This window comes from Synchiropus splendidus, chromosome 14 (genome assembly GCF_027744825.2).
Source record: "Synchiropus splendidus isolate RoL2022-P1 chromosome 14, RoL_Sspl_1.0, whole genome shotgun sequence".
In the NCBI taxonomy this organism is placed as follows: Eukaryota; Metazoa; Chordata; class Actinopteri; order Syngnathiformes; family Callionymidae; genus Synchiropus; species Synchiropus splendidus.
The window spans coordinates 3,145,491-3,172,631 of NC_071347.1; the positions used below are offsets into that span (position 1 = coordinate 3,145,491).

General features: G+C 40.7%; 1 protein-coding gene across 4 annotated transcripts in view; it reads left to right on the forward strand.

Annotated features, from left to right (window-relative positions):
• Positions 1-25,030, forward strand: part of lrriq1 (leucine-rich repeats and IQ motif containing 1) — a 36,174-nt gene extending 11,144 nt beyond the window's left edge. Inside the window, exons 10-24 of one of the 4 annotated variants that reach the window (XM_053886003.1) lie at positions 154-227; positions 586-679; positions 3,808-3,987; positions 7,379-7,765; positions 8,058-8,202; positions 9,095-9,220; positions 10,515-10,604; positions 11,568-11,680; positions 13,953-14,021; positions 14,086-14,168; positions 14,814-14,915; positions 21,255-21,339; positions 22,132-22,192; positions 22,580-22,697; positions 24,154-25,023. In XM_053886003.1, the coding sequence (XP_053741978.1) occupies positions 154-227; positions 586-679; positions 3,808-3,987; positions 7,379-7,765; positions 8,058-8,202; positions 9,095-9,220; positions 10,515-10,604; positions 11,568-11,680; positions 13,953-14,021; positions 14,086-14,168; positions 14,814-14,915; positions 21,255-21,339; positions 22,132-22,192; positions 22,580-22,697; positions 24,154-24,287 (1,861 nt within the window). In that variant the 3' untranslated portion in view covers positions 24,288-25,023. Of the gene's footprint in view, positions 1-153; positions 228-585; positions 680-3,807; positions 3,988-7,378; positions 7,766-8,057; positions 8,203-9,094; positions 9,221-10,514; positions 10,605-11,567; positions 11,681-13,952; positions 14,022-14,085; positions 14,169-14,813; positions 14,916-21,254; positions 21,340-22,131; positions 22,193-22,579; positions 22,698-24,153 lie in introns of all 4 variants that reach the window. The other 3 variants (XM_053886002.1, XM_053886001.1, XM_053886000.1) reach the window with 3 other exon arrangements.
• The last annotated feature ends 2,111 nt before the right edge of the window (positions 25,031-27,141 follow it).

Consider the following 27,141-nt stretch of genomic DNA (forward strand, 5'->3'; position numbering starts at 1 on the left):
ACACACACACACCCACACACACACACACACACACTAAAAGCTTATTTTAGTTTTGTTCTATGCAATGCTTGGCACACTTTATAAAATATTTCTCCTGAAATGTTCAGAAAATACATGGTTGATGAACATTTTTTCGTTTTTTTCCTATTGTAGAATCACTCATCTGCCCTCCATGTCTGATTTTTTGTCACTTGCATACCTTGACCTGCGATTCAACTGTCTATCAGGTAAGGTTTTCATTCAAAATTATGACGCTAAATGAATGTGATTTTCATACAACTATAATGATTGATAGTAGATTTATTTCTTATTTCATTAAGCAATTATCTTCAAAATCGTTCATACATTTAGGTTTTCTATAAATAATACAGACTACAAAAATATTTTTATGTAATGAATTTATTAATGCTCATTGAAGTATTGACAAGTTGACAAGTTACTTGTTCAGTATCGACTGAAAACTGTGAATTATGCTCAGGTGATTTCCTGATCTGTTCTGTCTAGTCATGTTCTGCGAAGCAACAGATCAAGTATAAATGTGGACTAAATGATACTTAAATCACAGTAGCTGGATTTGTGTTTCAGAGGTGAAGAAAGCGTGTGACAGTTTAACTGGATGTCAGCTCCTCAGAGAAGTTCATCTAGAAGGTAATCCACTGGAGCAGGAGAGCAGTTGGAGGTAAAGTAAAAATAAATCCAAACAAATGAATTGTGTTTTCACTGGCTACAACACCCAAATTGTTATTAAAACAAACAGTTTGATAAGAGAATCTCTCCATTTATGGGACTTGAAAGATCAACTTCATTGTTGAGTGGAGCTTTCTGCCAAGAGTTCATGTCAAAAAAAGAACGCACGTCAGTGTTTATGAAGTAACTCTGAAACTTCTGATCCAAAATACTCGAAATCCTTTAAGTATTTGTAGTTGTAATTTACAAGTGTAATTGGTTGTGTACAGTATGGTGTTATATTGCCACAGATCAAACAGAGAGCTCAGGCTATAAGCACTTCTGCAAATACCGTTGCCCTTTAGCAACGTCTTCAATATTATATCTACTATTCCTCCTCAGCCGCTCTTGAGTTGCCATGTCCCTGCTGCCCTATTGACCTCATTCTTGTTTTATGTGTGAACTCTGCTGTAATGTATCATAAATCACTCAAGCTCAAACCATGGATATATCAAAACAGAGCTATATAAACATTTTGGGCGCATATGAAGAATTTTAAAGCAGTTGCTAGTAGACGTTCTGCTATAGATGCTTACACTTTCAGTTATCTTTATCTCTTAATTAATGTTTGCTGATTTAGCTTCATCGTCTGTGTCTGAGTCTTCTGTTTACATTCAAGATGTAATTCGACAAATATAATCAATATTATATCCTTTGCTGTCTGTTTGTCCACAATCAGAAATGCAACAAAAATATATTACAATAGTTAGGTGTACGATACATTTTGATATGCTATTGCTTGAACATAGCCAAGCACCCTGAGCTCAAATGTCGACTGAAAGGACTGTTTTACGTTTGGCGCTTTATTTAAAGACCAGTCAGTCATCCAGACATTATGGCCAGAGGGTTGGAATCTTATCCCTATCTGTTTTACTGAGAGCAAGTGGTCCACATCAACGCTGTATTGCTCTGACTCTGCCTAGACCTCTGGTCTGAACTTGGTGTGTTCCTGTCTTGTTCTACCAGCCCCAGTATAAAAACAACATTCCACGAAAACTTACTTCCAAAGTGATCTTTCATATTTTTAACTCATTATTACCATGGCAATACATAATTCACGTTAACAATAAGTTGTGAGTAAATGTTGCAATTGCTGCCGAAATTAACTTGAACTCGAACTAATAGTTTAAATGAAACAAACACAAACCATAGTTAGATGGTTACTGTAATAGTTTTTATTATGCTCATGTCAGAGAGTTTTTATGCGTACAAGCTGGGTTACATACTGTATCCACAGTCACCTGAGGATCAAGTTTTTGTTTTATTCTCTAGGACAATTTTGTCATGCTGTTCCCCGTAGCCCCACATCCTTTTTTATTATATTATTATTATTATATGTTTAAGTAAACACCTGCATTCCTCAAAATGATTTTCTGATAGAAAAAAAGGTTTTCGAATCAGAAATATGTTTCATTATTTTATACTTGCTATAGTTTGACGTCAGACAAGTATCACAGTCAATTCCATTTTTCCTGCAGATGCAAACTCGTATCCGTAATGTAGCAGTACAGTTCATAAATGTGTTTGCTGTTGAACAAAAAATATAACTATCAAGTGAAAATAAATGAATATGATTGCATTCAGTCCACTGTCTTGGTGAACATTGCACATCAAAATTAAAGATATGTATCTTTTTGCCCAAAGTTGTCTGTGAGTTTGTGTTTTGAGCTGCTTGCAAATCTTCTAAAACATCAACATAAAAGTTAATATATTATTATATTATATATTATATTCTTCTCTGGGAATTGAGTCTGAAGTGTTTTTCACAATATTCTAGCCTAAATTGCCTCAGATGCCAAAGGACTTTTCTCTAAGAGAATCATATGTTTTTAAACGAGTTGAATTCCTTGGTGTTCTGTAGACTTCTGAGCTCTGTGTTTTTCCCACTGAACGCACTCCATTTAACTGGTGCCCTGCTGCTGCATCCTCCAGAGTCACTCTCTCTGACAGATATTTGGGATTCTTGTCATCGTGCATCCTTAGCCTCAGGCTATGGTCATCACCTCTCTCTGTTTCACTAGGTCAAATTGGCTCTCTCCCATCTAGACACCAGGTTTTACCTAAAAGGCAGCTCTGGTGGAATGTTTTTTCAGAGTACATTTAAGAATTACTTAAAAAGTGATATTGACAAAACAATTTTAATCTGTCAAGCTCTGTGTTTTCCACACTGGAACTCATCTGTGCATTTCTCTGTGTTTAAAGGAGGTATTGAAAACTTTCAAGATGCATTAGAGTTACTGATCTGATCTTAACTGTCCATGTTATTTGATCATTATTTTCTCTTATAATTTTTAAATAATTGTAATATATAAGCAAATATTGTTTATAAATAAATCTGATATAATAGAGAAAAATATTTGTACTGTCATTTGCCTAACTGAATCCTGTTTTCCACTGCCAGTTTGTTTATATGAAGTTTTTCCATCTTTCCTCACATGAAATAAATATTATGGAATAAATAAATATTATGGAAAAAAAAAACAAACAAACATTTTTTTTTCTCCAGCCTGTCAAACTCTCCACTTCATGTAACATGTAGTTGATAATAACCTTCTGGAACAAGTGACCATGAATAATTGCACATTAACTTGTGCAATTGTTGCTACTTGATTAAATCTATTCACCAGTGCATTCAATACCACAAGGCTTGTTATGCTTGTTCCTCATACTGATGTTTTTCACTCATATTTTCGCTCTGTTTCACATTGCTTTGTAACACTTATTTTCCTTAATTTAAAAATAATATAATACATAAATAATAATATACAAAAAAATGCCTTTTAGTGTGACCCAATCCACTGCGTACCACAGTTGTATGTGTTTTGTATTCATATTTTAGATGTGTTTTAAGCACCGTTCCAAAGCAAATGAGACATGTGACTCAAGATTCCAAAAATATGAATTACCCTGTATATCTGATAAAGTCTCGGAAGTTGTTTATTGATGATTAAAGTAGTCTTAAGAAAACATACATCTTTGCGGCAGAATAATAAAAAACATATATGAATTGTCAAACTGTGCTTAAAAGTCAATGCTTTTTCAAGCAGATGTTTAAGCTGCTTCCATGTTCCATCTTTATAGATGCAAGCTGAATGCAGCGTTCTCCGGTTTGATGGCCACAGACGACAGGAAGACAGATGCCTCTCTATACCCCACATCTGAGCAGTGGCTTGCCTCAGCCTCAGGCAGCTTCTTCTGGTTTTGTCAGGCTTTGCTTCGACAGACAAGAGAATTGCGGCACCAGCACATCCAGGAACTTGGGTAAATACTTAGTGGTCAGCCACTTCGGTTGCACACTCGGTCAGTATGCTAGTGTCACAGGATGAAGTCAGTTATTCATAATGTGTAATTGCCTTATTATTCTGGATAGTAGACAAAAATATACACCTCATACCGCAAATAATAGAATATATTTTATTATGACTTTTGGTTTGGGTCACAAACAAAGAATCGAATTAGCGATTATAGTCAATGAACTTTCTAAAATGAGGATCTGAAATTGGATTTTCAGTTATTTAATTTGAATCATGGAGGCATTGGAAAGGTGGAAAAAATTGAGAAGTTTCAGAGTCAGAATAAATAATAATTTGTGATAGTAAATGAATTATCTACCACCCATTGATGGGAATTCAAGATTAATAATTAGAGAAAAAAATACATTTTAAGATAAGCTATTCATATAAACTATAATCGACCTGTATGGATGTGATATGATAATTTCAAAATCATGCAGGTGTGTATATACTCCTTTTTAAAATGTTTATTTACAACTTTAAAATGTGGTGAACTAGAAATGCTTTCCTGAGATATAAAAAGTAATTTGCCTTAAAAATCAGAGTCAGGCCTCTGATAACTCAACTCCAGAATGATCCTTGCTCTACACTCAAACATAGAAAAAAAAAATCAGAAAGGGAACCCATATTCGAGCTCTGAGGTGGGATTACGCCTCCAAGCTTTTGTCATCCTGCTGTGCTGCAACCAGGAATGTCAGCTATCGTCTTGTTATGTCTCATACCCGGGGCGTAGTGAGTCTAAAGACAACGTCCATCTATTTTCACAAGTCTCTCAATGTCACTGGCCTCAACACACACACCGCTGCTGCAGTGGACGGTGGACCACCAACATTTGAAACACTGGTCAACTTTCTGCTTATCTTCGTGACCCATCCAAATTACACCGCACAAAGGATGAAAGGTACTGGCTGCTTCTTGGACGGGTCACACCGAGGACTCCTATTGCTTGGGGGGTAGCTTGGCGGTCTTCGCTACTTCACCTCTCACTGAGGGCCTTTTCCCCCCCGGCCTTCGGACAATCAGCCTTTCTCTGGTCTTGGCGGGGACCAGCAGACTCATTTGACCCCTGGCCTGACCTTGTGTCAGAGAAGGGTTTAGAAGAGGCGAGGAGAGTGCCACACGCCAGTCTGCCAGCGACTTTAAGCAGGGAAACCATGGGGCTGGCCCGGAGTATGGTTTCACAACAGTTCTCGACAGGATGTCGAACAAAACAAAATACTCATTCTTCAGCTGAAGTTCCCTGTTGGACGCTGCTAAGAATGGAGCCTTTTTTCGCTGCAGTATTTACTTAACCCATATATTTTTGACATTAACTCTGTGGTCAGCCTGACGGATGTCACATGATGCGATGAGATAAAATTAGAGCCATTTTTTGTGTCAGTGCCTGAGGTGTGAACTACTTGGAAATGAATTAAACTAATCTGAAAGTAGGTAAGAAATAGACAGGAATGACCGAGAACGTATTGACAATCGAAGCTAAGCTTCATTGTTTAAGGAAGAATTTCCTTTTTCAACTAGCACTTAACATTTCAGGTTTGTGATGCTGAACCTGGCCAATAGTTTTGGTGAGGGACAGTTGAGGATGTGACAACCTTTGGTGATGTCACAGAAGCCAGAACAAACACCAAAAGATTGTGTGGTTAAATTTAGAAGAATATACGAGACGCTACTACTGTATTAACATTTTCATTTTTCAGGAGTTTGGAGGGTCAAAAGTGCATTGTGAAATTCACCCAAATTCGAGATGCGGGTACATGAAACCAACTTGAGAAACCAGCACACAAAGAGTCCTTCCACCAAGATACGGGCCCCTTCATATGGATATGGACTTAAATGGATGCCAGTCATCCACCCTCACCAAACCACTGTGGTAACAAGCACAGTTAAGGTGCTTCATTCAACATAGCTCTGGTAGATTGCAAGAGAAACAATTGAATTTAAGATGTAGCATGTTCAATACAAGCCTTTAACAAATCCTAATTTTCGGTATATTAGGTTGATCAGATGAAAAAAGTGATCTCTGAGTCTAATTCATTGTTGACATGTCTCCTGCTCACTGCAATTACATCTATGTTTACACAATTGAGCATACACACCTTTTACACCTACATTTCCAACATTTTCTGCCCTCAAGCACACGCAAAATTACATTCTGCGCTAACCATTAAATGCTCTTATTGTGATTCGCTGTGTTTTTTTTAGTGTGGGTTTTAGTTCACTCAAACTATTAGACAGTCTTATCCTGTTTGCCTGAAAAAATCTCTCCCAGTATCCAAATAGCTCTCAACAGTAGTCATTTCATTAAAAATCTTCTTTGTTAAATAGCATTTTTAGATTTCCACTGACCCTCCTGTGAACCAGTAGGTAAAGAAGTGAAGGGGCCATAAGGGTCACAGTCCTCTCGGACCTCCAAACCCTACTTGCCCCCTCGTCCTGCTGTGAAGAAAGACTTGGGTCTTTACAGCAATGAAGCTGCTCTACCTAAGGCTACTGACTGGAGAGTGAAGTGAGACTGAACCCTCAGGCTCTAAATCTCAGAGGGGTGGCAGAACAGTCACTTTGCTAATTTCATTGAGGTGGTCTTTGTTGTCAGTTTATCCTCTCCCTGAAAGAGACATTATTTTGTCAGGAGACGGACAATGAACTGACACATGTCCTATCCCACCTCCTGCTAAGAAGTTGTGGTGGGCATATACCACTGATTTTTAGTATCCCCCCCGGTTATTTCTCTTCGATAAAGCATCTCGTGTGGTTTTAAGACCGATACAGGGCCATATAGCAAATTTTAACCCTTAACCCATTTTGTCATTGTGAATCGGTGGGCTTCTACTTTGGCTTTCTGGTAGAATAGGTAGAATCATTCTTATGCATTTTAGCATTAGTAGTAGTTGGATGGTGTTTTCAATGATTATAACGTGTCTGTGAGTTTATGTTCAAACCTCTACTTCATAGCCAATGTTCCTTCACACTGTCTCAATGAGTCCGGTGGGTTAAGATGTACTGCTTAACTTCTGTAGTTCTTCGTCACTTCAATACAATGGATGATATTCAAGGATGGCCCAGGAAATATGGATGCCTTAGCGTGTTAACCTTTATGCCTGCCTCAGAATGGACAGCATCTTATCATCTCAATATTAAATTACATCCCTTTTTTTATTTTGAAATGTATAGCTCTTTAACTATTGCGGTTAGTTTTGGTCATCTTATGCTTCTGTACCATTGCATTCACATGTCAGTATCAGATGGCCCCATTGAACATAAGTCCTGCAGAAATGACAGTTCTTATGACATCTACTAGCAAAATATATCACCTCGATCACAAATGCAAGTTCTTAACAGTTTTTTCCATTTTTTCTCAGTGATTCCTTGCCTGCCCAGAGGGCAGCGGAGGTCATCTCTCGTCACCTTACAGCAGCTCAACAACTTGCTGAAGATCAACGATTTGCTCATGAATATGGGGACTTGACTTTCACTGCCAAAAATAAAGCTATGGTCCAAAGAACATCTGACAAAACACTTGAGAAGAACACCGCTTGCACAGGACAGCTCATGATGGAGTCAGGAGTCGACCTCCCTGGAGGAGCTCCACCAGAATATCTGCGCAAGGGCAATATTCCAAGCAATCAGTCCGAGGATCCCTCTCAAGTGCGACAGTATGATGGCCTGGACCTTTTGTCAACAAAGGAAGGAAAGACTTCTACCCCTCTTAAAACAGCACCAAAGCACCAGTACAAGGATGTCAAAAAGTAATTTATTAATATTCCATTAGCTGACATTTTTTACTTACATAGTTCTCATCTACATTGTGCTTCATTGGCTGTAGAGCATTTCTCATCATTTCAGGCACTTATGACTAAATATGTTTCTCTTCATCAGTTCAACTACACTGTGAAACCAGCTCTATTTTAGATGGGCATCAAAAGCTAAAGCTTCCATTTCCAAAAGCCTGGATGATGTAGATTCACTGCATGGTTTTTAAAAATAGATTTTGATCTAAATGGCATTTCCTTAACCTTGTGATCCTTTTCTTTCATGCAGTGAAGTTGCAGCTATGAGCCAGCAAATGTGCGGACAATACAGTCAGAGTGACAAGTGCTCTGAAGCTCAAAATGGAGGCGATGGGGAAAAGACAGATTTGATTATTCTGCACAAGGTTCAGGATCATGCAGCAGTGGTGATTCAGGTAATACAACAATAAGTGTCACACTTTTTAATATTTTCTTTTCCATGTGATTTATTGAATTTGTTCTTCAATTATTTCATTTGTGTTAGGTGCAACTTCGAGCTGAAGAGTCATTTGACTCTTATTTTCAAACTGATTTCTTGTTGGACTGAAATCAATTTTAATTTAAAATACATTTTGAAAAAATGGGTCAGAGAAAAAAAAATCCTAGTCATCCTAGTCCTAGCTAATCCTCGTCAAGCATTATATCCTTTGGAGCATTGAAGTTTATTACACAGATTTGCATACGCTGTGTCAAATTGTGTGGGCCGCAGTTCAAGAAATGATCACTGTGCGATGCATTTTATTTTATTTTTAATTTAATTCAGAATTGCTTTTTTAATTATTATTATTTTAAAACTTGATCATCTTTCAGTGGAACTCATGTTAAAACAATAAATATTAGAAAAGCTTTCCATTGGTGACCTTAACCTTTCCTTTTGAGAAATGTTTTTGAGCTGCTTTTGAAGAAACACAACACTTGCTCTAGTCCATTTTTAACTGAAAAACCTCCATGGTAAGGTAGATATGGAAGCTATAGACCATTGTTGCCAATGTTATTGTGCGTGTTCACAATGATTAATCAGATTGTACGAAAGAAAGAAAGTATGAGGACCCAACCCCCCCATGTCTCCTTTCCAATCCTGTGGGAATTGGAGGATTTAGGGGCGCACTGGAACTCTCATTTGTCATGCACTGCCTGAAGTCATGCAGAGTTCATACAACACACCACACAAGCAATTAAAAGAGAGGTTAACATGTTTTATCTCCCTAATGGAGTAACACACAATATTTATGTTGGCCATGTGATTCATGGAGTGTTTTCTAGCATTTGTTCTTTGGGCACCCACAGGCTTGCTGGCGAGGCTTCAGTTTGAGGAGGAGGCTTGCATCTGCTTTGGCTGCGGTCAAAGGCACAGACCCTGGAGAGGAAGACACCTTTGAGCTGCTGGATGTCAACCAATTTGTCTTTGATGAGGTATGAGCTCATGTGGATTCCATGGTTGTGTGTGCTACCTCCACATGTCTCAACCAAAACTATCCATTATTGGATGTTCTTTTACTCCGAACACAGAACTCACTCTTTTCTCATAACCAACAAAATCCCACTTCATCCATGGTTGGAGAGGTGAAAAGATCAAAGAATGTGAAATGATCACTCATGAAAGGTTAGGAATGGCAAGTGGCTAAGTATGTTTCTTGATGTACTGTTTAATATGAAGCAAATTTATCAACAATGCATCAGGTCAACACAGCCCATAGGAACTTGTCATGATATTTTGTGATTTGCCATGAACAGCAATTTGGCGAAACAGTGCTTGATAACTTTTTTTGTTGAACCATCTTTCCTGGTTTCCTCCTCCTCTGCTTGTTTACCTCCCAGGTTCAGTCCTTTTTATTTTACAGCTACTATTATTATATATCTATTATACTAACAGATACTGGTTGTTGAGTGGATACACAATTCTCAAAACCTTTTATTCTGAAATGACAATGCCAAAGAAAAATACAGGAATAATCAAGTCATATCTGCGTAATCATTTCTCAAAAACAAGATTACAAGGTAATGAATAAAAAGGAGACCATCAAGTGCATATTTTACCCATGCATATGTTTTCAAAGGATTCATGGAGTCAAGTTGGACCATGTCCGTGTGAACCTGGATACAATAAACCTGGCATTTCATTGCCTCCTGAACTTTTTCATGTCAACTATAATTGAAGCATTGCACATTTATAATATATATAAGAACAGGGCGGCACAGTGGCGCAAAAACATGCTCACTAGGATCATTGGACACTCTAAAATTGCCCCTGCGTGTGTGTGTGTGTGTGTGTGTGTGTGTGTGTGTGTGTGTGTGTGTGTGTGTGTGTGTGTGTGTGTGTGTGTGTGTGTGTGTGTGTGTGTGTGTGTGTGTGTGTGTGTGTGTGTGTGTGTGTGTGTGTGTGTGTGTGTGTGTTCCCTGCGATGGACTGGCAACCCGTGTCTAGTCCTGCCTCTTGCCCAATGACTGCTGGGATCGGCTCCAGTGCTCCCCACAACCCTCAACGGGACTAAGCGCTGGTTACCTAAAGATGTATATATGTGTGTATAAGAACATTTACAATATACAGTATTAAATGATAATGTTAGTGTGAATGATCCATTCAGACATTGTACATAATGACAGTCCAAATTTGGTGTGATAGTGCATTAGAAAAAGCCAATTATGTTCTGAAATTATAATATAATTTCAGTGATAAATTTTTTTTAACTCAGTTGTTTTCCTGCAGACAACTCTGGACCATGACTGGACATTGACACTTCCTGAGGACTTGCCTATGAAATGCTACCATGTGTCAGAACAGGCATCAGCACAGAAGGTGAGTGGACTGCTGAAACGTATCAATGTAGTGTACAATACTATTGTGTTACACATGTGACTGGTTGAATACATTTGTTGTGGACATCTTAATAATCACCCCACAGCCCCTGCTCTGCTCGACTCTTATGATTCATTCTTCTAGCATCAACCAGTGTCGTATTTCATGCTGGTGCCGTGTCCTCTTATTTTTGTTCTCTTCACTTAACCTCTGGTTGGATCTTTTCTTTGGAGCGTGCTCACCACTGTACATCATGGTAGCTGCCGTATGCCAAGTGACAGAAAGCAGCTGCTGTCATGGCTTCAGCGTGTGGATGCTGAGGTGAACTTCAAAGAGGACATTTTAATCCTCCCCTTGCAGACAAAATGGGATAGAGAAAGCATTTAGGCTCACAAATGAGCATTCCTTGGGCGGAAAACACCTCTAATGCAAACACATTCAGATGTTTAGCTTGACAGAGTATATTTATGTGCACTGTAATAACAGTGCTGAGTCTGTATGTCATGTAAACCTGGCATTTTCTCATTTGCGGACCCTTGTATAAGCATGTAGAACACACCTGGAAAAATACGTTTACTTGCAGTGAATTGAACGCTGTGTGCATACTTATTTAATTTTATTAATCCCTAATCCCTAATGTCTCTCACTGATAGTTCTACTTGGTGTTCTCTCTACCAATATAGCTTATTTAACTTCTTAATGATAAAAATGTCCCAGGATAAAAGGTTTGTGCTGCCATCTCACCAGTTACCATGTTTTCCTGCCACTGCTGGAGCCATAGGTTGAGGTGCATGGTTGTGTGTTTCTGTGTTGCAGTAAGTTATCTTACCTGTCTACTGCACATTTATAACCACCACCTTCTTCTGTCATTCATCCATATACACGTACATCATATTTCATTCTTTCTGATTTTTGTTTGTTGTTTGTTTTTACTGCACATGAATTAAAGCGCATGTCTTTCAGCTTGCACCCCTGACAGAAGCGTCTCAAAGGGTCCTCCCATCACCGCCTATGACGGGGCCAAAACAGGCATGGGGTACTGAAGAAAATGCTGAATCATCGAAGAGCTTGAATCGGTAAATCTGTCACAGCCATATACCATTGTGACCATAGTGAATCAATGCGAGTTCCCGATTATATTTCTCTCACTGTTTCACTTTCATCTGTGTGCTTACTTGTGCTTCTTTTTTTTATCTCTTTGATTTGAGTAGAATCACTTTGTTTCATGAAGTTTTGGTATCAGGGGATCTTAGGAATGACAATGGGATGTAACTTAAGTCAGAGAATGGGAGCTTGGGGAGGGGTAAAGAGTTCACGCTGATGCAATGTCGTGGCGAGAAAAACTCTCAGGCTTGAGAAATTCATAGGATCCCACAGTCCCAGCTGAGGCTGTCAGGGAAAGGGAAGTTTTTGTTTCACTGAAGAAGCTATTAATTCCATTTGTCATTTCATATCGCTCAGCTTAATCCAACACCATTTGCTTTCATCAAAAGGAAAAGGTATCACCGGAAAAAAACGCTTACAGCGTACACATTGTACGCTGGAGAAAGCAGAGATGAGAGTTTTGCGTTTCCCGCTGCATCAGCAACTAGTGAAGTCAATATACAACACCGATGTGGTACGAAGAGAAAGTTTAGAGCAGCACCACCCCTGTCTCTGAGGAGTAGATGCCTCTAGAAGAACCCACCCAACCAGAGATAACTCCCCAAAAAATAAAGGCTCCAAGGGCACACACTGAGTGTCAAGTGGCAAAGCTGTTGAAAAGAGTGTGGAAAACGGTCAACAACAGCCTGAGACAACTCCTGGAGGAACAAGTGGGCACAGCTGAGAAAAAGGTGGAATCATTTACCACAACGGTAAAAAGTGCTTTGGGGTGAATGTCAAGTATGAACACAGCAACACCAGCATCTACCCAAGGCGGTAGGAGATAGAAAGTCTTGTTGGGGGGAGAAGACTGCTGAAAAAGAACTGTAAGAAAGCCTCCAATGCAGTGAGGAAGTCCAAAGCGAGAGCATGAATTCTCTCCTAACCTTGTGATGCACAGGGAACTTCACAAGAAGAAGGGACACACCAGAACACAGATTCATAAAAACCATCAAGTTCATCGAAGGCCTCTTCAAATGGTCCAGAGCAACATCTGGATGAGGTCCTCTGTGACTGGCATGAACAGCTTGTTGTCCCTCACAATATCCCTCCTATTAATCCTTCTAGTTTCACATTGGAGACTGGACCTCTAGAATGGAAGGAAGTAGAGAACAGAAGTAAAGATCAGCATTAGCCCTGTGGCTGAATGGCGTTCCCCATATGCATTACAAGAACACACAAGGAGTGTGTGTCATTGACGTGTCCACACAGAAGGCTGTCATTCCTACATTCTCTGGGTGTTTGGGGCATAGACACTGATCTGGCACCAGATCCAACAGGCAAAGATGGACAAAAGCATTGACCTTGATTGGCTCTGGTGGGAACAGGTGATTGCACCGTGTTTGGGTAGGTACCTGGTCTTCACTCAAGTTGGATGGTCTGGGGTTAGTGAAGTCAAGAACAGGAGCTGCCCTCCTGCTGTCCGAGCTTACATGGATGCCCAGACAGAAATCAAGCTGAACAGGTCATAGAACACCTCAACAACCAAGGGTGAACTTAGAAACATCATGTCTTGCATTGGTGTAGAGCATACTGTCAAATGCTCAGGCTAATGGTAGACCACGAGCATCAAGTAGAACAACCAAGTGCAGCAAGTAAGGCAGGAGATTATGGACAATTAGGGCCCTACTGCCAAGCTTGAGCTTCTCCCTCATGTAATGTGGCCGCTCACTATCCATGTGGTCCCAACAACAGCTGTGGACGACTCTGACATGCATGTTGAGTGGCCATACTTACATGTAGATAAATGAAGAATGAGACATTTCCCTCCATCCTTATATGTGAAAGAATAATTTATTGTTTAGATATTTGATCAGTAAATCTAGGAAAGCTGCCAAGTTTGCTTTGTTTCTATCTGTTGCTACCCCATTCATGTGGTCTCTGTCTGTGACTGACAATTATCATAATTTTACGGCATTGTTGTGGCTGAGTTCTGAGTGGTAGCAGGGGCCTGATGTCAGAAGTGGAACCTAACTGTTTGCAGGACAGGCCTAGTCGATTTATGTCTAGTGTGTTTTATTACTAATCTAATATCCAATGACTTCGTTCATGTCCCATGAATATGAAATTGCCAGTACTCAATGAACACAAGCAGCACAGCTTAACTTATCCACCCGTTGTATATTCCACTGTTGTATACTAATATTATGTATCATCGAACTGTTCTCTAATCACACCAAAGTGAAATGATTTTGTTCGTTTCAGAAGCAAATCTCCCTCTTCAAAGTCGGTCACCAGTCTGTCAGAAAGATCGGAGAAGATTGTGGAAGAATGGTACTCTATCTTTCTGCCATGTCTTGTTGTTTGTCTGTGACATAATTGTTTTCCACCTGTCCAGGGGCTTTACCAACAGCACCACAGCTCTTCTAATGCTCAAGAGAGCTCGGAGGATGAAGTCTGAAAGGCCACAGAAAAAGAAAGGTCCGCTAAAATGTATCTTGATATCCGTATAAAATGTCACTTTTGTGCAGAAGATTGTCTCTCCCCACCCCCCTCTAGTTTATGAGATGTTGAAGTTTTCAAAAAGAGCAGGCCAACTTTTGCCACGCTACATCCTGATCTCTGTTCCTTGTGTTAGTGAACCATTCCACCTCATCTAAGTTAATAAGCCAGAACAGACAGCAGAAGCCAGGACCTGCCACCTAAGATTGGCTCTAATTTGACAACATTGAAAAGAAAAAAACTATCATTGCCAAACAACCTCCTGACATGTCATTCTGCGACAGCTCTCATTCCCCTCCATTGTAGTGGTGGAGTGCGGTTACAGGCGAAAGGTGACCTCACCTCTCCTGCTCCATGAACCACTGCGAAGCTATCATGCCACCGTCATGTCGAGGGAGGCTATTCTTTGATCAGAATTATACATGCATGACTCCCCTACCAGGCCTTTGTCATGTTCCTCCAGCGTCAGGCAGGTTTCTGTCGACTGTAACATCTAATGGCATCTGCCTCAGTGGAACCAGATCGCTGCTCTAATATTTTCCGATTGTTAGCTTGTGGTTTTCTGCTTCTGGTTCCAGCCCTGTCCTGTCCTTCTTTAACCTTCTCTTTCCTCTATTCTCTTAGATCCCTCCGTTAATCTGGGCACATTTGGAAAGCGCACTCTCCAGCTGGGTCCCGTCGTGGCACGCAATATGCCTGTGCCACAAAACAAAAACTGTCCAAGAGGTACAACTCTAAAACAAGACATTTTGCCAAAATTTCCTTTTGTGAAAAAGTAAACAATGTATAAAATTGCAATTTTTTTTATAATGTTTGCATTGATGTGACGTTATTGTGACAAAAGTCAATTTGCCAATTTTACGTGACTCAAAGACTTAAAAATGTGCGTTGACTGCAGTTTTTAGAAAATGAAAACAGATTTTATGTGACTTAGATCCGTATGATGTCTCTGGCGCAAGCATCTTTTTTCCCCTGTGATTGAGGAGCCACTTCCTAGTAATATAAAAAGTATGCCCCATATGAAAGACAGTTATTTCTTTTTATAAATTACACACATACAAAAAGACTTTGTCGTACAAATAAATAGAAAGAAAGAAAGCAACAAACCAGTCTCATAACAAAACTTGTGTCAACTTATGTGTTGTTTTTCTTTTTTTTTTTTTGCATAAATTCTTGTAGAAATATTCCATTATCTAGCCATAATGAAAAACAGTGAGTTGCTTGCTCCACTGTGGGAAGTTGTTTCATACTGTGATGCGTAATCTTTGTGACTTTCTTAAAAAAAAAAAACAAAAAAAACAAAAAAAACCCAGCTAAACTGTGAAACTTTATGTTTAAGCATTAGTATGAGGGTGCCTGATTTTTCCTGCTTTGGACGGGAATATTATAATGTGTTTTCTCTTGTGCTATTCTTCACTTCAGTACAAATTTGTGGTTTCTGTAGACGGATATCACTATGTCATGTTTATGATTAAAACAACCGTACAGTCATCGTTGAAATACAATCGTCGCACGATTCAACTCAAGTTGACTGTGGTTTGTGGACTCAACTTTCTCCTTCCATACTTCTCTGCCATGGCCTCCTGCCCTGCCCTGAGGTCCTGGTGATGTGGCATAGTGACATCCACAACCACAGAAGAAAAGGGAGTGAATAATTGCACCATAATGGGAAAGAAAAAAAAAAACTCGTCACGAAGGTCTGTCCATCTTCTCCGTTCATGCCCTTCAGGGTCAAGAACTCATGACTTCAAACAAATTTAAACCCCATTGACATTGAGTGGAAAGACACTGTGATCAGAGTCCATCACCGTAAACATTACAAAGCTATGCATCCATATCAGTATTTAAAACTAAAGATGAGAGTAAACTGCTTGTGTGTATTAAGTGTATTGGAAAAATACCGTGTGTGTTTTAGAGTGTAACACAATAATGTTGTGAAACTGCTAGTGTTTAATTTCATCTGCTGTTGTGGGAATGGGCGCTGAAAGTCATACTTTTATCTGACCACAAAAAAAAACATCAGCCAACTGGCCTGTAAGCAGCAGACGCATCCAAGTCTGTCACAGCAATTCAATTTACAATCCTTATCTCTCCTCCACCCAGTTGTGGTCCGTCAAACACAGCTTGTGTTCTTGTGGAATAAATGAACTGTCAACATCACCTGAAAAGAAATGAAACATTGCGAGGCCACTGGTTAGGATTATGTCTTGGTTACCAAAGCATGGTTCAAGTATTTTCACTGCAGCCCATCAGCAACATGCCTGTCAATTCATCCAATTTATCATTGTTCTCCATACATGTGGTGTTGTTAGGGCTTTGCCAAAACAGTGAAGGTGTGGTGAATGTAGTGATGGGCTGATGAGGCTTCATGAAACAGTGTCCTTATTTTCAGAGCCCACTAGATGGTACTCTCTGCTAAAAAATCTTTGGACTTAAACAATCATTTCAATGAACTTTCCCTCATTTTTAAACCAGTGGCTGGGCTCTAAAAATAAGGACACTGTTTCATGAAGCCTCACTGGCCCATCACTAGGTGAACGTTACAAAAACTAACTCGCACTACCACATAAACAGAACCACAGGAACATGGCCGGGGAATTTCATCTGAGGCATTGGTGTTGTCCAACGCCCAGGTTAAGCTGTTATTACTGTATGGACAAGCTTCCAGCTACGACTTGGATCAAACTTGTTCACATTGGCTGCATATCTTCATACAGATTTTGTGTCAGTATTTCCAATAAGCTTAGGTGGAGTGATCACAACACTGAAGTCTGCTTGTCATTGTTGTGAAATGAGTTTTGGGATGACAGACTTTAGAAACAGGGCCATGACATCATTATTTTGAGAAAGTTGCAGTTTGGTCACGCAGACTGACACACAAAACCACACCCTTCATCCATCCCCTCTTTAAAAAAATTTGATTCATTGTGTTTTGTCACTGATCCTGTTCGTCTTGAAAGGTATTCCTCCGGTGCAGTAATGGAAACAAGTCGTTGATGTCCCTGTTATTCGTATGTGCGCATGAAGTGGCTTTGTTGGTTTGTTGGGTTTACCAGTTTTAGCTGTGTGGTTTGGTTTGTATTTTACCAAGCTAGAGGGATGCAAATCAGTGCCGAGCTTCCCTGCAGATGATTACATGCTCAGTTCACGTAAGTAACACATCATTGACTACGGCGATTAACTTTCAATATTCTAGTGTTTACAAATGACCCTGGGGCGTTAGCTGAATTCAGTATTCGGCAAAACTGCTCTCTGTACTTACACAGCTTTGACCCAAAAGTGCTCCTGCAGTCTCTCAGAATAATATTGGTGACACTTTTAAGTGGGTAGCTGGCAACATCTTTTAAGGCAAAGCTGGAGCAACCAAGTGTGAGTGAGCATGGAGCTAGTGTCTGATGGTAGCCTGGTTCAGACATTTTGGTTCCCCAGGTAGATCCAGCCTTGAGGAGATCACTTAACAGATCCAGGCCAGATGGAGGTATTACATTTCCACTGAGGCCAGGCAGGGATAGTTGGAGATTCCCTAACAAAATTGCTTGCCCTGAAGATATGCGTTGGTTATGCTTCTAAAGACGAGTGAGTCATGATTGATCACGTACGACTGATGGTTCCTAAATTCCTTTAGTCCCCAGTTCTCCAGTAGGAGACATCTCCTGCTGCCTCTTATACACGGTGTCTAAGAGGCAGTGTCAAGTGTAGAGGAGAAGCTGAGCTTGCTCTGAAACCAGGCTGTTGCAGCCCCTGGTGCTGGCCCGTGAAAGACGCCCCCTCCTCCAGATCTATGCTCAGTGCCCGGGGCCTATCCAGCTACGCTTGGCCCAGAAAACACTCCTCAACAGGGGTTAACGTTTCAGGATCGTAGTGGAGCCCCTTCTGGAGGTGATTAGCCTCAAACCCATGACAGATTCTTTCCAAGATATCTGACGCGGCGTGTTTATTTTATCCGGGCTCTTTGTGTGGATGTGCTGGACATGAGTAACCCACTTGAAATGGGTATCGGCTTACATAGAGAGAGGAATAGAATGGGAGAAGGGAAGAGCGCCACAACATGCATTATTATGAGCCAAAAAAATAAAATGAGGAACACACACTTCCCATTGTGTAAATGATTTTCTATTGTCAAATGTCTTTTGCTGCAGATGTTAAAGATGTTTTCCCAGCATTCCTCTTTGTTTGTCTTCCACTCAGCCTCCCAGGGACTTGCACACTTTTCTTGCTTCATCCTGCCATTCAGTCACAGCCTTCCTGAGCCCCCATTATTTCAGGAACACTTGAAGACATTTACAAAGTTGCTTAGATATCCAGTCATTCCAGTGTCTATCTTCTATCTGTGTCATTATTCATAACCTACCTACCTGTCTGCAAGGCAAGCAAAACAAGAAAGGATGCATCCAAAGAGTAGTTTTGCACTTCAACTCGGGTTAGACTCCTCAAATGATCCTGTATACTGCTGTTGTTCTTTAAGTGTAAAAACAAAAATAGTACAATAAGCGGAGGGTTTGTGGCTCAGTCTGATGTCTGTAATCTATCCAAGAGTCAGGAGTCAAGCCAGGGGTTAACAAGGGGAGGTTCCCTGAGTCATGCAAACATGAATTCTTTGAATGGCTTTGAACTATTACATTTATGTTTGTGACAACCTACCTCTGGTTAGTATCACTTTCCAGGCAACGTAGTCGTAAGTAAGTAAATGCTAAATAGTATGCAAGTAACTGCCAGTGTTCCCTTAGTTTAATTGAAGCCAGGACAAAAAATATATATCAAAGATAATGAAGCAAAAGTGCGACTTCGAGTTTTGAATATGTTTGAATGTGATTGACTGAATAAATTAGAAATTCACTTTCACTGTTTTTGACAAAAAAAGGCACATACAGGAGTGTATCTAGTGTGAGGTTTGCTGTGTAGACTTATAACATTGTATTGCTTATTTTTATTCTTATTTGAGTCAGATACATCCGGAGATAGCCCAGGTTACCAAATGTAACTAAGGTTCTAAAAAAGCGGGCAAAGCCTCTCTGGGAGGGCAGAACACTGAAGTAGAACCAGACTCAAAGCAGGCAGTTGCTAATTCAACTGGTCAGGCAAACACAAAATGTGTATTCTGAGGAAGATGCCTTTTGTGTTGACTGACATAAAAAAAAACATTATTTGTAGCATCATTTGTTAAGTAAGTTGGCAGGCAAAAAGCAACTGTTGAAGGGCAGAAATATTTCCTGTACATTGCGCAACACCATCATTTCCTGATTTGGCATTTAAAAAAAAAAAAAGAAGAAAAATCTACTCATCCATCCAAATAACTTTGGATGGTGGAAATTCAAATAGTGTGTCTGAACTTCATTTCAAACCTTTAAAAAGTGACTGCATGGTCTAGGAATCAAACCTCTGGCCAAGTGAAAATCTCAACCACTGTGGAACTGCCAGAGGAACCGTGTGTACTCTTGTTTCTTCTGAGAGTATTAAAGACACACCGGATGGGGTTTGATCATGGAGGGCATTCCCACCATATTTCCCAACACAATGCATGTGCGGATTAGGCTTGGCCTAGGGGTCCCAATATATTTGAAACCATTCATTCATGGTGCAATTGTGTTTCTATGGTAATTTACAGTGTATCTGTCTGTATGATTTTATAGTATTGCTGAGACGGTGCCCTACATGATATCAAACGTGGAGTGTAATTTGAAGATACTCTGCACGAGTGAAGGTATCAAATAGGGACATTTCTAGCTTTTTCCGTCCGTCTTGTTCAGTTCACTAAACAGTCCTGAAAGTTTCAAGGTAAGATTTGTGTTAGCTTTCGACTCCCTACTCTCAGATTTAAGTTGAGAATCTCTCTTCTCTTTAGGCAGGCGAACTTAATGAGTTTAAGAGCCCCTCTTAACAGCCGTGACTCCTACAGGCCCCACTCCTGACATCCCGAAGGAGTACTGGAGTGGGGGTTGACTAGGTCAGGGGGACTCGGAGCAGAGGAGAGGAAAGTGATCATCTTGATGCTACTGAAGCCCAGCGTGAATGCCGAGCTGTTTTCATTGCGCTGTGATCTGCTGGCCGCATAAACTTTAATATACGAGTGTGTTTCTGTTTTGGCGACATCGTGACCGTATCTCTGGGCTGCTCGGCTTCGGAAAGTGCTCGTCACCATTTCCGGCTCTTTGTTGCCCCGAGGGGAAGCATTTATCACTTGACATTTTTAGTGGTGCTTTGCAATTAAGCCATGAAAACTGTAAAGCTTCTCTTTCACTCCCAGCTCCACAGAAGGAAGTAAATGGCTTAAATAAATGCATCATTAGTTCCAGCATTGGCCTGTCAGGATCCATTAGCCGTCACCATCTACAGCGGCGTTACTGTCAGCGCCATGTAAATGTTTGCTTTGAATTACAACCGTATTATGGGATTTCAGCAGGAGTCGTAAATCAACAGATTTTCAGATTTCTCTCCCTAACTAACTATTGGGAAATTGTTTTGACAAAAGTGCGAGCCCACACACTTGTTCAAGAAAATCTCGCCTGTGGCATCTTGTGATTTTAACAATTCCCCTGAGTACTACAGGCACACACGCCGCGCTTTAGGCCCAGTGTAAACCCAACAAGCTTTGGCCACGCTTCTCTCCCAGTAGCTATTACAGTGTGTCGTGTCACACGTTGCCACAGATTACCTCCTTAAGCAGTTTATTTGTTGAGCCTTACTCACTGCTGAGCGTCTTTGGTTACAAGCCTCAAAGAATCTCGCCGGCCAGATGTAGTGCGCGCATTCATCTGCTGCTCTTCCTAAAATGAGTTGTGTGACCAGTTCCTCATTATTTGATGCGGGAGTCACAGCGCCACCACTTGTGATTGACTTTAAACAACAAGAAAAAGACCCATCACATCACCACCTACAGCCTGGACTTTCAAAGCACTAAGAACACCATCAGTTCGATACATGTCTACTTGTTCCGCTTCAGTGGCTGAAACTGAGGACTTATGGGTGTTGCTGGTTTACAGTTTTGGTCACCATAAAAATTGATGCCACAACTAGATTTTGTGCATTTTAAAATGATGATTTTTTTCCGTTTTCTGTCATGTCTAGAGTGCCAGGACAAGTTTGATCTTCAACATGCAGAGAAAGAAATGAAGCGGGAGAGAGCTCTTGAGTGGTTGCAGACTCAGGACAAGTAAGCATCTCTGTCACTCATAAGCTTGCTGGAGACGGCCAGTAATTCAAATGAATGCATAAATGACTTTTTCTGAACGTCAGAAGTGAAGTTGAAGAGGCTGGTTATACAAGAGGTTATTGGTCTCCCTTATAGAAAACTCTGAACTCATGAAGTCAACAATATTAAGGTAGATTGTTACACAAGTAGTCAGACACATGACTGAGCCCTTACCTCCATCTGGATCACACAAATAAATGAACGTACATGGAAAACATAGAACAAAAAGGTTAATAGGAAACATCTTCCTCCTCTTTGCTGTCTTCTTTTGGACCCCCCCAAAAATGTCACCCAGACTTTACCAGGCAATAGGTACCAGCCTTCTTTTGCCTTAGGGTCCAGCACCACGAATAGGCCTGAATACACTGAGTGACAAGGTGATTATAATTTTCTTTAGTGTTGCATATTCTTTGCTGACAATGACACTCAAAATATGAAGCTGGAAACTGCGATCATCATTTTCACTCATAGATGGCCACCATAGAGGCCAGACCATAAGCTGAGACTGCTTTGCTTCTGGAACAAGACCCCTGGATATTGACATTTTAGTTCTTCAGCTCGGGACGTTTTTCTCTCAGTGCAGGGGCTGTGTGGGGCATTTTACAGCAAACCGTTACGGTGAATAAAATGAAAGTGTTAATGTATTTACTCGTTTTGAAATGATCTTAACTCTATCAGGTTCTGCTCTGCGAGTAGCCAAGTTTAATGCCACACAAGAACAGCGTGATAAATGCTTTGGATTCTACTTCACAGTGATCACTTCCTCCCAGAGCTCAGCTTGGACATCCTGAACGGAGGCAAAGTGCAACTGACGGTGAGTCAGTGATTTGGATCTTTTTTGGGTGGGAAACTGAGCGAAGGTATGCAGTGTTTACATTTTGCGGCCAGCTTTATCCTGCGCTCTCCAGGAGTCCTTCTCATCAGTTTCAATTTAGGGTGTGAAGAGAGAGGAGGAAGTTCAGTTTAGTTGGACTAACTTGCCACAATTTCTTCATTTCACTTGAAGAAAAACCACCATTTCTAAGGAGCAACAAACTTGGGCCTTGTTCTTGTGACTTACTGCATTTGAGACGAGAAGCTACAGGCCTCTGTTGTTTTGTAAAATTTACAATATGATGATCAAGGACTTCCCCACCACTCGTCTTTGCTTTTGGCAGCTCCAGGTGGTATATACTAGAGTCACGAGCCTATTTCCCTGCAGGCTGAACCAGGATACACTGAACAAGTACATCTCAGCAGTGGACCAAGCTTCAGGAGCCCCTCAAAGCACTGGCTCCACAAACAGAACATCACCCTTCAAAGCACTTTCAGCAATCAAAGTGAGTGTCACGTTTATGAACCGTTTTTTTCTCGTGAACACGTTAATGTTGGTTATATTAACGTTTTGCGTCACTGCATCTGCGCCTTTTTACTTTCCATTTGCAAGCGAAACGCCACCATGTGTCCTCACAGTCTCGCGATCATGTTTTGCGGAGACACAAGGTTGCCCCGGCGAAAGATCACGGTGCATGTGTGCTCAGACAGGAAACTGAAGGAATGACTGAGTCCTCTGTCAGGGAGCGTGGAGCTCAGGAGCTTGGCTGACAAAGATGCTACTGACAGACTGACAGCAGATGACCAGGAATCCCAGTCAAGGAGAGGCCTGTCTCCCGTAATGAAGCCAAATTGGTTTCTGATGATGATTTCCTAAATGATATTCACGAGGTGCAGCAGGAGTGCGTGCTGTTCTGCTCAGCAGGATGACTGTTATTGGGGACAGACAGAAGAGCTCTCTGTCTGCCGGTGACTTGCTGAAGTTTGTGTGAACTTCTGAATAGGTGGATCAGGAAAACACGTTTTATTAAGAGCCAATGAAAGGTTTCTGTTGAGCTCCACAGTTTATGATCTGATTTTGCTTGGTGGAGAAATAACCGTATCACATGTACTTCAACAGTAGCAGGATCCCATGTGCCGTGGTCTGGATTGGTTTCATTGGATTCATGAATCGATCACTTTAACAAGTGCTCCGTCACCCAAGCCAACAAACCGAGCGTGAAAGAGAGCTGTATTTTATCTTGATCCTGCATCAGTCAGAGCAGTTTGTTGAAGCGCAGACACTGAAACTACAGAGGTGAGACTAACTCCACTTCAGTGTCCTGCTGTGCACATATTTGGGTCTCGGGTCAATACTTTCGATACATGCCAGAATCCTCCCTGCTGTGAGAGAGGGGCTGTCTGAGGGAGGTCTACACGTGGAACACATCATGCCTGCTGCAAGCGCCGTGTTGGGTCTTTTATACGTTGATCCTCGGGGCAGCCGTGCAAGATCATCTGATATAGTGAGGGACTGAGAACACAAACAGAGAATACCTGACACTAGAATATCTGAGACTGTTAACTTTGCACTTCTTTTTGTCGCACGGAAAACTGTGCCTGTCGGTCCTGAGTGTACTGGAGTAGAATAATTCCGTTGTTGGGTCTTTAATGACTCTAAGTCAGACAGAACCACTGTCATTTGCTGCTCTGAAATATGGCCCACAGCCTCTATCATGAAATGTTATATGTGAGAAATTTAGACTAAAAACTTGAGTGTTAAAATAGTGACTTTTTAAAACATTTATTTCTGATACAAGATCCCTTGAGTCAAATGAAAACACTGTTAAACAGTGAAGTGGTCCATTCGTCCAAACCACCTCAGTCTGGCCTCATTTGACTTTGACTCCAATCTTCTCCATGACCTGTCCCTGAATTATTCATGTATTTACATATTTTTTTGCATCTCTCTCTGCATCTCAGGAAGAGAGACACCACCTCTTCATCGCGTCGTTGCCGCTCCACTGAAAAAGGAGCGTCTCACTTTCAGAGACAACCCTGTACAGATGAGCGTCGGCTGGGGATCTGGAAAGAAGACACACAGATTGCACAAGTGACAATGAATTAGTGAGGCTCAAGGACTTTTCAGTTTTTTCTTTATAAAAAAAAAAGAAAAATAAACAAACAAATAAAAAAACAATAAATGTATAAAAAGTTCTACCCTCATGCCTCAATTTATTTATACTTGGAATAGTTTAAATAAGATTGTATTGAACTTTTGGACTCAGATGAAGATGAATAGTGTGAATATGATTCTACTGATGGTGCTGTTGCTTTGACATTAAATAACACCTTTTCAAGTGAAGTTCAAGAAACGCTTCAGTGTTGTTGACCCTTTGCTCTGTACACGAAAACTAAAACATAACCACCACCTTTTTTGAGTCTAAAGTTACAACATATTGTGTGACTCACTCTGCTGAGCCGACATCCAAATGCTCTCTCAACGACGGTGGTGTGAATCATTTGTTCCTTGTCCTATTCCTGAAAATTCCATCCCAACTTGGAGCTGGTGGATGTTGCCCGGGAGAAGGGCGTGGCCCTCTGAAGCTGCTGCCTGAGGATGGATGGACTATCCATGCCTTTTCAAGTTACTGTGATGACAGACAGACAGACAAACCAAATCCAAAGAAAACCTAAGCTCCATGGTGGAGGTAAACACCAACAACAGCAGAATTGTAAAGCACAGGTTGTAGTTGCTAAAATAAATCAGAGTTAATGTGACTAAGGTGACAAAATGTTAAGGAGTTAATTTGATAATACAGTACATTTCAGGGTTGTTAGGTAAGACTGCAAGAGCGTTGTGAACCCAGGGATGCTGGTAAGATAACGTGCCCAGTGGTCCCAAACACAGAAGCCATTGTTTGCACCCAGGTCAGGGACCTTGTTTTTTACCGTGGGCCAAGGCTATTCTTGAGTTATGGACAGATGTTTTATTGATTTGATTGTACACTCTGTTTTGAGCACGTTTATTGAAGCTCCTTGGCAGAGATTTGCGCTGTCTCAGTGCTTTTCTAGTTTACTGATAATCACAACCCGCAGCTTTCCAGCAGGACTGAACTTCATTTGTCCGTCTCCCTCACCAGGACGATGGTCCGCCTGTGCTGAACTGGCAGACGTTGCTACTTTTCCATAGACCAGCCAGCACTTTCTCTTTCAAACTGTCACTTGACTGTCTTTCCTGAAAACTCTTCAAGTACCGAACCATTACTACTGTGGCTTCAGTTGGACAACTGGTGATTTTAATCAAACTGTTGGCTCTGTACACTGTAAAATCGCCCCCCTTCATTATGCTCTGGCACTGCACTGCGTTTGCCTTGGTGTCATGTTTGTTTGTTTTTTATTGCGTCAATCAGTATGACTCTAACCGTTATCTCATCCAACGTCAACGTATTTGTTTAGGTAGAATTATGGATATGTCATTACGGGACCCCAACATCCATTGGCTGGTAACATCCGTTCTCTGCAGCTGGAGATAAGAGCCGAGTACTCGGCTGCCACTTTGAATGACATGTTTATCTCAAATGAAATTCAGCATCCTTTTCTACATGTTGGGTTTCTGACACATGTTCTTCTTCTGTTAGTGCATATGTTAGTTCCTCCACTGAGTGTGTGCGCTCCATTTAATTAATGGTGTCAGAAAGACAGCTTTTCTATGTCTACTATACTTGAAGTTTATTTTATTGAGTATACTGGAGTATAAGTATACAAGTAAAATGTATAACTTTATACTTCTTTGGATTAAATTGAAACATTTGCTAAAGTATACTTTCAAGTAGTCAGTAGGTATACAAGAAGTATACTACAAATGTACTAAGTATACGTCTCATCGACATTTCAATTATATGGTGCATATTTAAAGATCATATTATTTAGAGGCAAAAACTTGAAAACAGGGCGTAAATTGTTAACCGTGTGCACTGCTCTAAGGAGTAGTACACTTGAGTAGTCCAACAAGCCTTGCAAAGTACATTCTCTGTGCAGCAAGGAACACTTAATGCAACTCAACCTTTTTTTTCTAAATAACTAAATAATTGAGAATAATGCAATTCAAAGTTTCTGTTTCATCGTGAACTTCTTATAGTACCTGGCTGCCCACAAGGAGTCCATCAGCCTCCTGCAACGTACACTTCAGTGTCCTGCTGGAGGTCAGCTTGGCTTTGTGTTAGACAAAGAAGCAGACAGAGGACCAGATTCCCAGTTGGTGACCTCCACGTCCTGGTGTAAAGGTCTCTCTTGTGCAGTGTACTATACGTAGAATAGTGCTCCACTGGGATCTTTAAACTATTAAAAAATACTGCATGTGATGCGAGTTCTAAAATCAAGAGGATCAAGACTTTTCGGCGATGATCTATTTCAGTCAGACTTGCCCCCACACTGTCGTATGTTGCTCTCTCGTGTTTATTTTCTATTCAATTGTTTTTGGTTCCAAAAGTGTGCTCTGTTTTTTCTCCCATGAATAAGTATTTTAGAATCACTTTAGGTAGAATGACGCTGTTTAAATATAGACTCCAATTGGATTAAAGTAACCCGAGTCACTGTTTGTTAGGTTTGGGAATCATTGTGACTCGTGGAAACTGACAAACACACTCAGCTCGTGTGACAAATATTTCTCCAATGACATTCTCAATTTCTGCTTTTTGGTGAAAAATTCGACTGGTCTATTTAATGTTTCGCGGTTCACCAGAGTTTCTAGTCGATTGAATTAGAGCGGAGGGCGGTTTTGAACATCGTGATGTCATGTCTGCTGTGGCTCAACTTGGACTCTGAGGCTTCGCTTCGGTCACGTTGGACTCAATTCAGCCTCATTAGGAGTGGAATGGATGATAATTGGTAAATTCAATCACAGTTTTGCCATCATGGCTGCAACTTTAAAGTTCAAGTAAAATGACAGATGTGTTTTTAAACTTCTTC